At 40.7% G+C, this 14314-nt stretch overlaps 1 protein-coding gene across 1 annotated transcript in view; it reads right to left on the minus strand.

The window, feature by feature from the left end:
* LOC137321038 (terminal uridylyltransferase 7-like) overlaps nt 1–14314 on the minus strand; it is a 111484-nt gene that overhangs the window by 23162 nt on the left and 74008 nt on the right. Inside the window, exons 16-24 of the mRNA XM_067983178.1 lie at nt 13609–13712; nt 11309–11366; nt 8275–8378; nt 7870–7959; nt 7438–7551; nt 6986–7063; nt 6628–6805; nt 3135–3182; nt 2956–3047 (exon numbers count right to left, since the gene is read on the minus strand). Coding sequence (XP_067839279.1) covers nt 2956–3047; nt 3135–3182; nt 6628–6805; nt 6986–7063; nt 7438–7551; nt 7870–7959; nt 8275–8378; nt 11309–11366; nt 13609–13712 — 866 coding nt within the window. The remainder of the gene's footprint in view (nt 1–2955; nt 3048–3134; nt 3183–6627; nt 6806–6985; nt 7064–7437; nt 7552–7869; nt 7960–8274; nt 8379–11308; nt 11367–13608; nt 13713–14314) is intronic.

A 14314-nucleotide genomic window follows, 5' to 3' on the forward strand; every position in this document is an offset into this window, starting at 1 on the left:
GGACTATAACTTGGTGTTGTAAAATTGTTTACAATTGTCAACCCCAGTCCATCACCGGCATCTCCACATCATGACAGAGTTCAATGCCAGAGGACAGACAAGAATAACTGCCCTCAATATTAAGGCAATAAATAGATCGAGTATGGCACCATGGAATCCTATCAAAACTCAGATCAATGGAGTTAAAGGAAAAACTTTCCACTGGAGTCATACCTGACACACAGGAAAATGGTTGTGGTTATCGGAGGCCGATCATCACAGCCCTAGGACATCGTTGCTGACGTTCTTCAGGGCAGCATTGTTGGCCCAACAAAACTCAGCTGCTTCATTAGTAGCCATCCCTTCATCATATGATCAGGAGTAGGGCTGTTTGCTGATGATTTCATAGTGTCTAGCTCCATTCACAACCCTTCTAATAATGAAGCAGCCCATAGCAGACCTGGCTAACATTAGGCTGGAGATGACAAGTGGCAGGTAACATTTGCACCACATAAGGTAATGTCTATCTTGAACAAGAGATAGCTCAGCTCTCTACCATTGACCTTCAGCTGCACCACAATCGTCGAGTCTCCCACGATTAACATTTTGGAGGTCATCTAGGGCTGTGATGATTGGCCTCTGATAACCACAACCATTTTCCTGTAGGTTAGTTATGACTCCAGCCACTGGAGGGTTGTTCATTTGACTCCACCATCCTTACTTGGACATACATCGCTGTTCCTTCATAGTCGCTGGGCCAATAACCTGGCATTCCCAAGCTAACAACATTGTGGGAGCAGCATCATCACAAAGACTGTAGCTTTTTAAGGAGACTGTCCACCTTTATCTTCTCAGGGCAATTAGGAGTGATCAATTAAATCTGGCCTTCCCAGCAGCATTTATATCCAGAGAACAAATTTTAAAAACTCCCGAGAACATTTGTGTGGTCAAGCACTGCGAAAGAATCCTTTATTAATGCTGCTTCACCACATCCTTTTATCTTTCTTATCTCTCCTTGAAATGTTATAACCTGGAATATTAAGTTTGTACCCATGTCCAAACAGAGTCATGTCTCTGTTCTAGCTACTGAGCATACTCCTCCATGGTTACTAATGCTTCTGACTCTCCAATTTTGTTTTGAATGCTATTTGCATTCAAATATATACCACTCAATCCTGATTCCAATTTTTGATTATCTTACTTGTTAAAATTCTTCCTTCTGAACTGTTTTCATTATCTTCCTATCCCACTTGCTCCTTTTGCTTTCATTGCTGTTTCCTCATCTTGCTTTTTCCCTCCCACTGCTATATTAGTTAACCATCTCCCACAGCATTACCAGCAAGGACATTGGTCCCAGCCCTGTTCAGGTGAAATCCATCCATCCTGTACAGACCACTCCTGCCCCAGAACTGGTTCCAGTGTCCAGGAATCTGAACTTGTCTGCACTATGTCTGCAGTCACACTTTTACCTTTGTTACCATTATTCCTGTACTGACTAGCATGGAGCACTGAAAATAACTCTGAGATTATTACCCTTGAGCTCCTACTCTTTAATCTATCCCCTAATTCCTGAAACTCACTTTGCAGGACCTTAATTCTATTCCTTTCAGTGTCATTGGTTCCAACATGAACTACATCTTCTGGTTGTTCTCTTTCCCTCTCCAAACTTTTTGCACCTGCTCCATAATATCCCTTAACCCGACACCTGAGAGAAAACACCCCATTTGGAATTCTCAGCCGAGACTAGAAAAGCACCAATTTGTTCCCATAACTATGGCAGCCTTTTTATTACTGAGTTTCTACAGTGCATTCGCCCCTCTTTGGCAACCACTTGCTACACAGCACTGTGGTTTGCCTCCTCGGAGTTGTCATGATCACAGATATTCAGTACTATATACCTATGTCAATTCAACATGCTCCGGAGATCCCTGCATTGTCTCCTGCCTCCTCTTTCTATCTGATGGATGGTCATCCACTTTCCTTCCTAATTAACTCACCGCTTGCGTGGTGATCATATCCAGGAACTTTTCAGCCTCCTGTAAGTGATGGAGTGGTGGCAACTGCTTTTCAAGCTCGGATACCTTAAGCTTGAGTGCAAGCAGTAAGGGACACTTCCAAAGTGTGTGGTCATCGTGGGCCACAAAGCATCCATGACCTCTCAGATATTGCTTCAGCTGTTCTCCAATATTAAACTAAACTGTTTTCTCTTAAAAATTCAATAAAATTAAACACGACAACTTAGTAATTTAACCCCTTATCATTTTAGGCCAACTGTACCTCAAGGCTGAGCTCCCTCTAAGGCTGAACTCTTGCTGAGGCTAAACTCCACACTCTCTTGGCCTTTTGCACTTCACTGGTCTCTCGCTGCTCAATGGCGAAAGGACTGGTGGCATACCAGATGGCACTAATTAAAAATTAGGATGTTAGAAATAAGTAGGGAGGCAGAATGTTTTGTTTGAATGTCTAAAAGATTTGTGCAATAGGTTACCAAGGAAGGCCACTGAATCAGATAGTATATTAAGAGACAAAAAATTATATTTATGGAGAAATAAGGGATATGATGACAAGTTTTGTAAGCCAGGTTGATCATTAAAAAGGGACAGACTTGTTGGGCTCTAACGGCCTACAAATTCTTACATTTCTTATGGTACTAGCAATACATATTTTGTTAGAATTGAATCAGAGGATTTTTAAAAAAAGGTATCTCCTGGGGATGGGAGATTATAGTACAAACATCCTTATTTAAAAAGAAACACATTACTCCTATAATTAAGGAATGATTTTCTCCCTTTTACGAAAATAAAAGGACAACCAATTATGCCATTTGTTTATATAGAAAGATTAGCTTTTTTTCTTGCCTACTGCCAGGCAAAGATGTCACAAGGTGAGTAAATTACTTTAATGTAACAGAAGCAGAATTAATGTTGAGAATGTAAAGTATATACTTGAATTTTGGGACAGAAATACACAACATACCATTATTGTGGGATATTCCATTGGGACCAATTTAATTGGAGTTCCAAAAACTTTTCTCCCATTGATGAAAGCTTTCATGATAAAATTTGTCACTGGAAAAACAAAGAGCAACCATCTATAAATCAGAACCACATACCTAATACTGAAAACCACTTAATAGGAGGCAAAATGCAACTTACTCTTTCTGGACAATCCTGCTCCAAGGTTATGGTTCAGGTCAAATGGATCTATTTGAAACAAAATCTTTTGATTACATTTTGAGAAAACTTTTTGTTTATACTTAAAACAAAATCTAGGTTTAAAACCATTTGAAGATTCAAAGTGTATTTGCCAATATTTGTCAAAAAAATCTCTTTAAAGAAACTGTACACAATCAAAAGTAGTCACTACTTTTTTTTTTATTCGTTCACGGGATGTGGGCGTCGCTGGCAAGGCCGGCATTTATTGCCCATCCCTAATTGCCCTACTGAGGGAACAGTATTACATATGAAAAAGAGGGACAAGTAAAGGCCATACAGCCAGTTCCACCCAGACACGGTGGAGCATATGCGCACCTTTAACCTACCCTCCTTCCTGGAAGAGGAAAAAAAAAATCAGAAAAAAGGCCAATTTGGGAAACAATTCTGGAAAAGTCCTCTCCAATCATTGAAGGAAATCAGGCAAGCTCCAGAAGACAGTGCAAAAAATATACTAATTACTCTTGGCCCACCTAGTTTATATAACTCAAGTTGTCTTCTACTTACAGGAACTGATCCAGCTCCCTTTTGAAGGCCTGTACTGAGTCGACACTATACCTTCTGACAATCCGGCACGGGCTTGATGAGCTGAATGGCCTCCTTCTGTGCTGTAACCATTCTATGATTCAATCTACTTCAGGAGGTCCATACTTCTGAATGCCTAACTAACTTTTTTTCTTTATTATAGAATCTTAACAGCACAGGAAGCGGCCATGGGGCCCATTGAGCCTGTGCCAGCTCTTTGTAAGAGCAATCCAGTTAGTCCCATTCCCCTGCTCTTTCTCAGTAGCCCTGCACATTTTTGCCCTTCAAATATTTATTCAATTTCTTTTTGACAGCCACGATTGAATTTGCATCCACCACCCTTTCAGGCAATGCATTCCAGATCATAACTACTCGCTGCGTAAAAAAGTTTTTCCTCATGTCGCCTTTGGTTCTTTTGCCAATCACCTTATATCTGTGTCCTCTGGTTCTTGACCCTTCTGCCAATGGGAACAGTTTCTCTTTATTTACTTTATCTCAATCCTTCATGATTTTGAACACTTTTATCAAATCGCCTCTCAACCTTCTCTGCTCTAAAGAGAACAACCCCAGCTTCTCGAGTCTATCCACTTATCTGAAGTTACTCATCCCTGGAACCATTCTAGTAAATCTTTTCTGCACCCTCTCTAAGGCCTTCACATCCTTCCTAAAGTGCGGTGCCCAGAATTGGACACAATACTCCATTTGTGGTTGAACCAGTGTTTTATAAAGGTTCAACATAACTGCCTTGCTTTTGTACTATATGCCTCTATTTATAAAGCCCAGGATCCTGTAAGCTTTTTGATCCGCTTTCTCAACCTGTCCTGCCACCTTCAAAGATTTGTTAACAAATACCCCCAGGTCTCTCTGTTCCTGCACCCCCTTTAGAATTGTACCATTTAGTTTATATTGCCTCTCCTCATTCTTCCTGCCAAAACGTATCACTGCGCACTTCTCTGTATTAAATTTCATCTGCCATGTGTCCGCCCATTCCACCAGCCTATGTATGCCCTCTTGAAGTCTATTGCTATCCTCCTCACTGTTCACTACACTTCCAAGTTTTGTGTCATCTGCAAATTTTGAAATTGTGCCTACTACACCCAAGTCCAGGTCATTAACATATCAGAAAAAGCAGCAGTTCTAGTACCGACCCTTGGGGAACACCACTGTATACCTTCCTCCAATCTGAAAAATAACCGTTCATCACTACTCTCTGTTTCCTGTCACTTAGCCAATCTCATATCCATGCTGCTACTGCCCCTTTTATTTCATGGGCTTCAATATTGATGACAAGCCTATTGTGTGGCACTTTATCAAATGCCTTTTGAAAGTCCACATACACAACATCAACTGCATTGTCCTCATCAACCCTCTCTGTTACCTCATCAAAAAACTCAATCAAGTTAGTTAAACACGATTTGCCTTTAACAAATCCATGCTGGCTTTCCTTTATTAATCCACACTTGTCCAAGTGACTATTAATTTTGTCCCGGATTATCGATTCTAAAAGCTTCCCCATCAAAGAGGTTGAACGACTGGCCTGTAGTTGCCGGGTTTATCCTTACACCCTTTTTTGAACAAGGGTGTAACATATGCAATTCTCCAGTCCTCTGGCACCACCCCTGTATCTAAGAAGGATTGGAAGATTATGGCCAGCACCTCTGCAATTTCCACCCTTAGTTCCCTCAGCAACCTAGGATGCATCCCATCTGGACCACATGACTTATCTACTTTAAATACAGCCAGCCTTTCTAGTACCTCCTCTATCAATTTTCACCCCATCCAGTATCTCAATTATCTCCTCTTTTATTGTGATTTTGGCAGCATCGTCTTTCTTGGTAAAGACAAATGTAAAGTACTCATTTAATAACTCAGCCATGCCCTCTGCCTCCATATGTAGATCTTTTTGGTCCCTAATTGGTCCCACCCCTCCTCTTACTACCCGTCCTAGTCCTACCCTCACTAGCTCAAATAACCTAACTAATTGAACAGAATCTATTTCCTTCATCATATTAAAGACCTCAATCATGTCTCCCTGAAGTCTACATTTCTCGAATGAAATAAGCTCCAGTTTCTGTTCTGATAATTAAGTGCTCCAAGACATGGTATTAATCTGGTGGCCCTCCTCTGAGCCTTGGCTAGGGCCTCAACATCCACTACAATTTGAGACCAAAATTGGGCACAGTACTCAAGATGTGGCCACACAAGTGTCTTATAAACAGGATGTACTGTATTACTGGTTTTGTATTTCAGTGTCTTTGATAAACATCCTAATATCCAATTTACCCTCTCTACAACCGTGCAACACTGGTCAATACTTGTCAAAAAAATCAGTTTAAAGAAACTGTACACATCAAAAATAGTCACCACTGAGGGAACAGTATTACATGTGAAAAAGAGGGACACGACACCTTTAGTGTTTCATGAACAATCACCTCTAAGTCTTTCTCCTACTCCACCACCTTCAGAGTGTAACCCTACATTAAATTATCTGCAGCAGTAACTTGGCTAACTGACTCTAATCTGATAATATGATAACTGTTGCCCATGTGTTCCTCCACAAAGAGGTCCACTACCATTTCCAAATCACTGCTAAAAAATCAAATCGAGTAACTGATGTTCTCTAGTATTCTCTCTAATATGCTGCATGAAAAAAACAATTAATAACATCCACAACTATTTCAGCTTGTCTCTCTCAACACTTTGCTGTCCTTAATCAGACTACTGAACAACTGGGTAATTAAAATCCCCCCATCACACATACATGCCGTAATTCTGTGAGGGTATGGGCACTTGGTGTGCCCCCTCAACCCTCTCGGACACATACAGAAAGCACAAGAACACCTCTTTAAAAAAATATATAAAAACAAATTGAACCACATAAGTGACACTGGATCATTTTAGCCAAACTTACCTTCTATAACAATATACTTAGATGTCCACTGCTTCTTGAAGGTTGTGAGTAGAGCCTTTCGCCTGATGCTGATAACATGCTCTTTAAAATCAAACTCCTCTGTGTAGAATCTGAGAAGTCCTAGCCACAATTCTCCCACAGACTCTTTATTCTTTCCATAGTCTGGCCATTTGTTTTTCTACAATCATAAATTTTGAAAGGACTGCATTAGTTTTACAATCAGCCATACAATGCTTTCTTTGAAGATGATCTTAGCAACAAGTTCCACCAAAAACTTATTATTGAATAAAACTGACTGAAGAGAAGAAACTAAAGATACTCTGTTTAAAAATAACCTCAACTGTTCAAGCTAACTTACCAGTTCATCCAATTTATCAAAGTAATAAACATTCCAACCATCAATGAATAGTTCTGGCTTTTTTGTCCCATTGTATATCTGAAAATCATTGAAAAAGAAATTGTGGTAATTCTACAAAACAAATTCCACTCTCATACAAAACAAGAACTGATCTCTTAACTTTTCATGAACAGTGAATTTGATGAGACTTTTATCTAATTTAGAAAATACAAACTGTAAAGCAATATTATCTGTATCTTAAACACACTGTGCATATACCTTATTCCAGTTAACCATACAAGTCAGCATTGTTTTGATGTATAAAAATTCAGCAGATGTCCAGACAATTGAAATATTAGTGACAACTTGCTCTAAACAAAGCAACATGTTTTCCTATGCAAGGATTTGGAGTTAAAAAATAAGTTTAAGCAAGTGTGTACTTCTAATGAGGATCTTTGTTAGTTCTTGCATACCTCTTGAAGGACAGGAATTACAGGTGGCTTCCTTTGCTGTAGGAAGTAAAGTGCCATTAGGGTGTATGCATATGAGGAAAGGCTGCCTCTGGATGCATCTCCAATATCGCACACCTGTTCAAAATGAAACAAATTTCTAGTATCTGATGTTTTTGACTCCAAAAAAAATCAAAACAAGTCAAAATGCAGTTTAACTTGACAAGCTCCGAGAAAATATATCAGCAATACAGTTCCATAGATCACACTATTATTTTTTAATCAGTGTTGTACTAAAATATATGCACAGAACAGGATTAAGCTAGAAGATGACTACTTCTAAGCCTTCAAAGCCCAAATATGTCAAATGATAAACAGCCTCAAACCTCCATCTCTAAAAATACACACGCATAAAATGTTTCTCAATTCTGATATAAAATGCAAAAGTACAGTTACCTTGGCAAAAACCTTCATAGTATATCCTATGTATTTCACTCTGGGGTCAATTGCTGCGTAAGCGGCCAACAATCCAGTGTTATGCAAGGCCTGCAGAAAGAACATAGATTTGTTTTGTTGAATCAAATTAACCAGACTGCAATCAATTAAAAATGTACATTCATATTTATGTAGAAAACACTGAAGCAATTGTGCAAAGTAGGTTGTTATCCTAAATAAACAATTGCACAATGGTAAAATTGGGTCAAAAATACAAACTTAGTATATTATTTTCACTGGCTTTAGCAGATAACAAAATCAGATGTACAAAAAGAGCTGGCCTTGAAATCAAATATTTAATTCTTTAAAGGCCTACTGAACAGTATTGATTAATATTGCATCTAATTAAAATGTTTTGTTTCTTACCAGAGTGTTATACAAACTAATGTCTCCCTCAAGGCCACTTCTTACATGGAAAAATTTAACGATTGGAACTTTTGCTGTTGTAATGGGCAGAATGCTCTTTAAGCCTAGGGTTACATTTTAAAATTAGAAGTTACAATCTCAAAAACGCAAACAGTCCTGTGTTAGCAATTATGGTCATTAACGATAAAAATCAAAAAACTACAAATGCTGGAAATCTGAAAGAAAAGCATACAGCAGGTCAGTCAGTATGTGGAGACAAGTCAATATTTTTGGAAAGGCTCTTCAGAACCTTCACTGACCAATGAGTCTGGCTCACTGAAAGAATCTGTGGCTGGGGGGCTGTAACCATGATGGTCAACCTCACGAGTAGGATGATCCTAGCTGGACAAGCTGTGTGAAGCTTACCAGTGCGCTGCTCTGGTAAGCTGTGTGCCTTTAGCAGGCTAAACTATAGTGGTGGCCCCCGAGTACACTTTGGAGGCCCTTATGCCTGGACTCTGCCTATATGCACCAAAGCTCTGTCGACTTGGGTAACCGAGATGTGTACCTTTGTGAAGACAGTGTGCACTCCATACTGGACAAAAATAGATCCTACAGGTGGGTATAGATTTCTCAGTAGCTTGTATTGGAGACTCTTAAACATAGTGATTAGTTTATGTCTACGAAGACATCAATTGATCAAAAGAAATTCTCACTTATCAAAAATTATTCGTACAAAATACATTGAATTTACTGCTATGATCTAGGTCAGCCGGAAACACGGGTTCAGGAGAATACCAAGGGAAAAGCAGAGGGAGACCTGGGCTTGTTCAAGAGGGGTTTGGGTATGGGCCAATAGCATGAAAGATGGTATGCTGGGAAACTGTGCCACACAGGGAGAGGAATCAAGAGGGAAATGATGCTGGGAGAAAGAGGGAGGTGGATGCAGGCATGACTAGAGGAAATAAAGATAAGGAAAAAGCAGAGCAGGATCAAGTGGTCCAAAAAACAGTGGGGGTTGGTGGGCTGGGGTCCTGAATAGTAGCCAACATACACATGAGTAGATAGAGAGGGAGACCTTAAAGTAAATGGATCAATGCCAGAGAGCGAGGCATGGCAAGCAAGATTTGTTGAGTAAGGGCTGATGCAAGGAGGTAATGTGTCCACTATCTTGTGGGCCTAACTTGATTGGGACGCCTCAGAGCAAGAAGCAACATAGGAAAGGGTAAGTTTGAAGGCAAGTAGTGGAGTGAAAGTTCAGAGCAGTGTGGTGTAAAGACAAGGTCAGGAGTTTGTTGAAAGATCACTGTTAGATCAAGAAGCCATTGCAGGAATGTGAGGATGGGCCAAAAGCTGGAGGAGCAGAGGAAGGTCCAGTCAGCAGAGTGGAGATTGGTCCAGAAGTGAGTATAAGAGCACAGTTTGATCTAGGAAACCATTGGAGTTTGATCCACTCCAGTGGAGGAGTAGAGTTTGATCCAGGAGACCAACAAAGTGAAGCCCAGAAAACGAGTAGGTTCTAGCCCATAACCCATACTGCAGTAGAGCATAGCCCATGGGCCAGCACAGCAGCATGGTAGTGGGCATTACCACACTGGCACACTGCGGGGGGGGGGGGGGGGGGGGAAATGAAATTGAGTTCTGCACAGGGGCTAGTGAAGTTTAGCCCAAGAAAACCAACAGAGCAGCTTAGATGGAGCCTGGCAGCAGAGGTGCTGATATCCTGTGATTTGCTGTGAGGCAAAAAAGAACTTCAGAGGCTGGAACCGTGGATGCAGGTGAGATGGTAGCCAACTGGTGAGAAGGTAGCCAACTGGTGAGAAGAGTCTGAGGTTGGCATTGATAGCTATTGCTGTTCAAAGCATAGATTGTCCAGTATCCCTAAGTGTGCAAAGACCCAGGAAAGGTCTGGAAGGCAGAAGAGGAAACAGAGTAGTCATTCATGTACAGAAGCCAGGGGAGCAGCACCAGCCAGAGTGAGAGAAGCCACCAAAAGAGCAGTTCCAATTTGGGAGCCAGTGGAACGACGTGTTCAAGTCTCACCGATGGCAAAGGCAGCAATTCTCCAAGGAGATGATACGGACAGGAACAGGATGATACTTAAAACTGCAGGTAAGTTGAAGTTAAGCCAAGTCACACTTATTTGGAGACAGAAAGCAAGAGCGGAGACTGGGGGAGGAAGACATGGGAGCTGGTAGATGGCTACAGATGATTATCATAGCTGTGAAGTTGAGGAGACAAGATCCATCACTTTGTTTCTCTGACAAGGTTCAGCCATTTTTTGGACAAATTATACTTAAGTTGTTGCCATGAATTTATATTCATTGAAGATGATTGGACTAAGTTTAATTACAGGTAGTTTTAATTCTAAGCTTTAACAGTCAGAGAAGAAAGTATAATTCAGGTCCTAAACAGGGAAAAGATGTAGCCAAAACCTTATTTAGTTCTATCTCAACTATGTTTAAAAAAGACAAGATTTTCTGGGTGGCACAGTGGGTTAGACACTAGCTTTTTACCAGGCCAAAAGATGGATGATGTGAGAAATGGAAAAATCTAGTTAGGGGTGCTCTTCTGAGGTTGGGGTTTCCTCTTTTTCGCAGCCTTGTGTGGGCCCGGGTAGCTCTGTATGCTTGAAGCCTTCCATGACCAATGGCCACCGCAGAATATTAATTGTATTATTAAAGAAACAAAGATTAGGAATTAGTTTTTATTTTGCACATATTAGTTTGGGTGGACCATTTGTGTGTTAGTATATTAGAGGTGACCTCCTAGGGGGGCAAATGTAGCAATGTTTCACTCCTGGTGGCACTGCATTAGCCCAGTGTCACTCCACTGGTCCACTCCAAAATAGCTCTGAGGTTGGGGTTGATGGATTTTTTGAGGCAGAGTGGAGGTAGTTTTGCTCTGCGTCTGGCTGTGCTATATCTGATCTGGAGTGATTGGTCCTGAAATAAAAGGTGTTGCATTCTTCAGCACTGACATCTCTCACCTTGAAGAGTACAATATTCTTTTTAAAAACAGGATTTTAATTGATAGTAACTGAGCTATGCAATACCTGTATGCTTTCTGAGCACTCTTGCCAAATCCTCAATAATCTTGATGCAGTTTATTCCCTGCAAGATATGTAAAGAAAAATGTTACTTTTTTTCCCTTTCATCCTTATCTGCTGTTTTTCATAAATATTACTGACATGGTATACAGGGATTGTTATAGATTTTCAAAAAGGTTCCACATTAGGGATTAACAGCTAAAGTAGAGTCACATAATGAGGGTAAAGCAGGACAAATCCAATCCGGCCAATTACCGCCTCATCAGTCTACTCTCAATCGTCAGCAAAGCGATGGATGGTGTCGTCGACAGTGCTATCAAGCGGCACTTACTCACCAATGCTCAGTTTGGGTTCCGCCAGGACCACTCGGCTCCAGACCTCATTACAGCCTTGGTCCAAACATGGACAAAAGAACTGAATTCCAGAGGTGAGGTGAGAGTAACTGCCCTTGACATCAAGGCAGCATTTGACCAAGTGTGGCACCAAGGAGCCCTAGTAAAATTGAAGTCAATGGGAATCAGACCTAGCACAAAGGAAGATGGTAGTGATTGTTGGAGGCCAATCATCTCAGCCCCAGGACATTGCTGCAGGAGTTCCTCAGGGCAGTATCCTAGACCCAACCATCTTCAGCTGCTTCATCAATGACCTTCCCTCCATCATAAGGTCAGAAATGGGGATGTTCGTTGACTATTGCACAGTGTTCAGTTCCATTCGCAACCCCTCAGATGATGAAGCAGTCCATGCCCCGCATGCAGCAAGACCTGGACAACATCCAGACTTGGGCTGATAAGTGGCAAGTAACATTCGCACCAAACAATGACCATCTCCAAGAGAGAGTCTAACCACTTCCCCTTGACATTCCCCACCATCAACATCCTGGGGGTCACCATGACCAGAAACTTAACTGGGCCAGCCACATAAATATTGTGGCTACAAGAGTAGGTCAGAGGCTGGGTACTCTGTGGCAAGTGACTCACCTCCTGACTCCCCAAAGCCTTTCCACCATCTACAAGGTACAAGTCAGGAGTGTGATGGAATACTCTCCACTTGCCTGGATGAGTGTAACTCCAACAACACTCAAGAAGCTCCACACCATTCAGGACAAAGCAGCTCGCTTGATTGGCACCCCATCCACCACCCTAAACATTCACTCCCTTCACCACCAGCGCACTGTGGCTGCAGTGTGAACCATCCACAGGATGCACTGCAGCAACTTGCCAAGGCTTCTTCGACAGCATCTCCCAAACCACGACCTCTACCACCTAGGAGGACAAGAGCAGCAGGCACATGGGAACACCACCACCTGCACGTTCCCCTCCAAGTCTTTCACCAACCCGACCTGGAAACATATCGCCGTTCCTTCATCGTCACTGGGTCAAAATCCTGGAACTCCCTATCTAACAGCACTGTGGGAGAACCTTCACCACATAGACTGCAGCGGTTCAAGAAGGCGGCTCACCACTACCTTCTCAAGGGCAATTAGGGATGGGCAATAAATGCTGGCGTTGCCAGCGACGCCCACATCCCAAAAATTAACGATTAAAAAAGTGTTCAATAAATAAGACTTTTTTTTAAAAAAAGGAAAACTTCTAAAGTTACCAAATTTATAGATTAAACCAAAATAGGAGGGAAAGCAAATAATGAGAAAATGCAACCAGATTCAGGCAGGTAGATTTAGGTAATTGGGCTAGCAGGTGCAGGTAAATGTAGACAAGTGTAAAATAATTAGTATTGGAGCAAGGAACCAAAAGAGGGAACATGTGTTAAATGGACAGTCATACAGTGTGCAATCATAAAAGAGATCATGGGGTTATTTTGGATGTTTGCCTCTAGTAAAAGTGACAATAAACACCAGGTTGCAATAGCAGAGAGATAAAACACAACCAAAAGAAGTTATATCATTACTGTACAATGTATTGGTCATAAATCATCAAGAACATTGTGTACAATTCTGGTCACCTAACCTTAGAAAGGATATTTTTGCCTTTGAGAGGGCACATAGCTGAGTAGCAATGATTATTCTGGGTATCAGTAATCAATTTTGAGGAAAAACTGAAGATGGGCTTGTTCTGTTTGGAAAAGAGGAACCTTCAAGAAGATGTAATTGGAGTTCAAGATTATGAAAGGGATTGACAAAGTTCCAATTCAAAGGGTAGAAATAACCATAAGGGTAATTAGATAGAACTTTTTACTGGGACATTTCACGTTCAGTACATATTACAAAGCAATAAAATAAACTTTGAAACTTCTCCAAATGCTTTTTAAATGAAAGAAAACTACTAAAAGTCAGAGTTATTATATCATACCTCTGCTGTTTCCCGATCTTCAAATGTCATACAGATATCAAGATCACTTTGCCTAAAACCAAATCCATTCTTGGAGGACCCAAACAAGCAGAGTTTTGCTTTAGCTGTAAAATAATAAACTGCACTGAATTCTTCAAAATAATATTTCTTCAGTTGCAAAAAAAAGTCTTTTGAACTAAGTATCACCACATGAGGAATTCCATTCTTTCTGCTATTTGCACTGCATCATGCCTAGGATTAAACTATTAAGGATAGTTTGTGTTTAAAAAAACTTGGAGAATATGCTGCATTTTTATTTTTATGAATAAAACAAATTGAGCACATTTTCTGTGGTATACACTCTCTAAGTGTAGGAAGTAATAGATTTCCTCTGATGGTAAAAGAAATGCATTACAGCCTACGTTTCTCCACAACAGCACATTGTTCAGAACACTAAGGATTTTGTTGGTAAGCAAACACATCAAGTACTACTTTAAGAAACAGTGTAGAGTTCAGCTTATATACTTCAATAACAAATAATATCAAAATGTAACAGAACTTTTCTATTCAAAGTAAACAGTGAACACTCATCTTGCAAATTTCAAGATCTTATTCAAAAAAAGGACTCTTGCTTTAGAAAAGAATATGTGGGCCGATCTTCCTGGCCCGTGCACCTGAGAACTTCGCCTTCTATGGGTGCAAATGCCAGGAAAAGGAGCAGAGACCT

Source organism: Heptranchias perlo, chromosome 4 (assembly GCF_035084215.1).
Source record: "Heptranchias perlo isolate sHepPer1 chromosome 4, sHepPer1.hap1, whole genome shotgun sequence".
Classification (NCBI taxonomy): Eukaryota; Metazoa; Chordata; class Chondrichthyes; order Hexanchiformes; family Hexanchidae; genus Heptranchias; species Heptranchias perlo.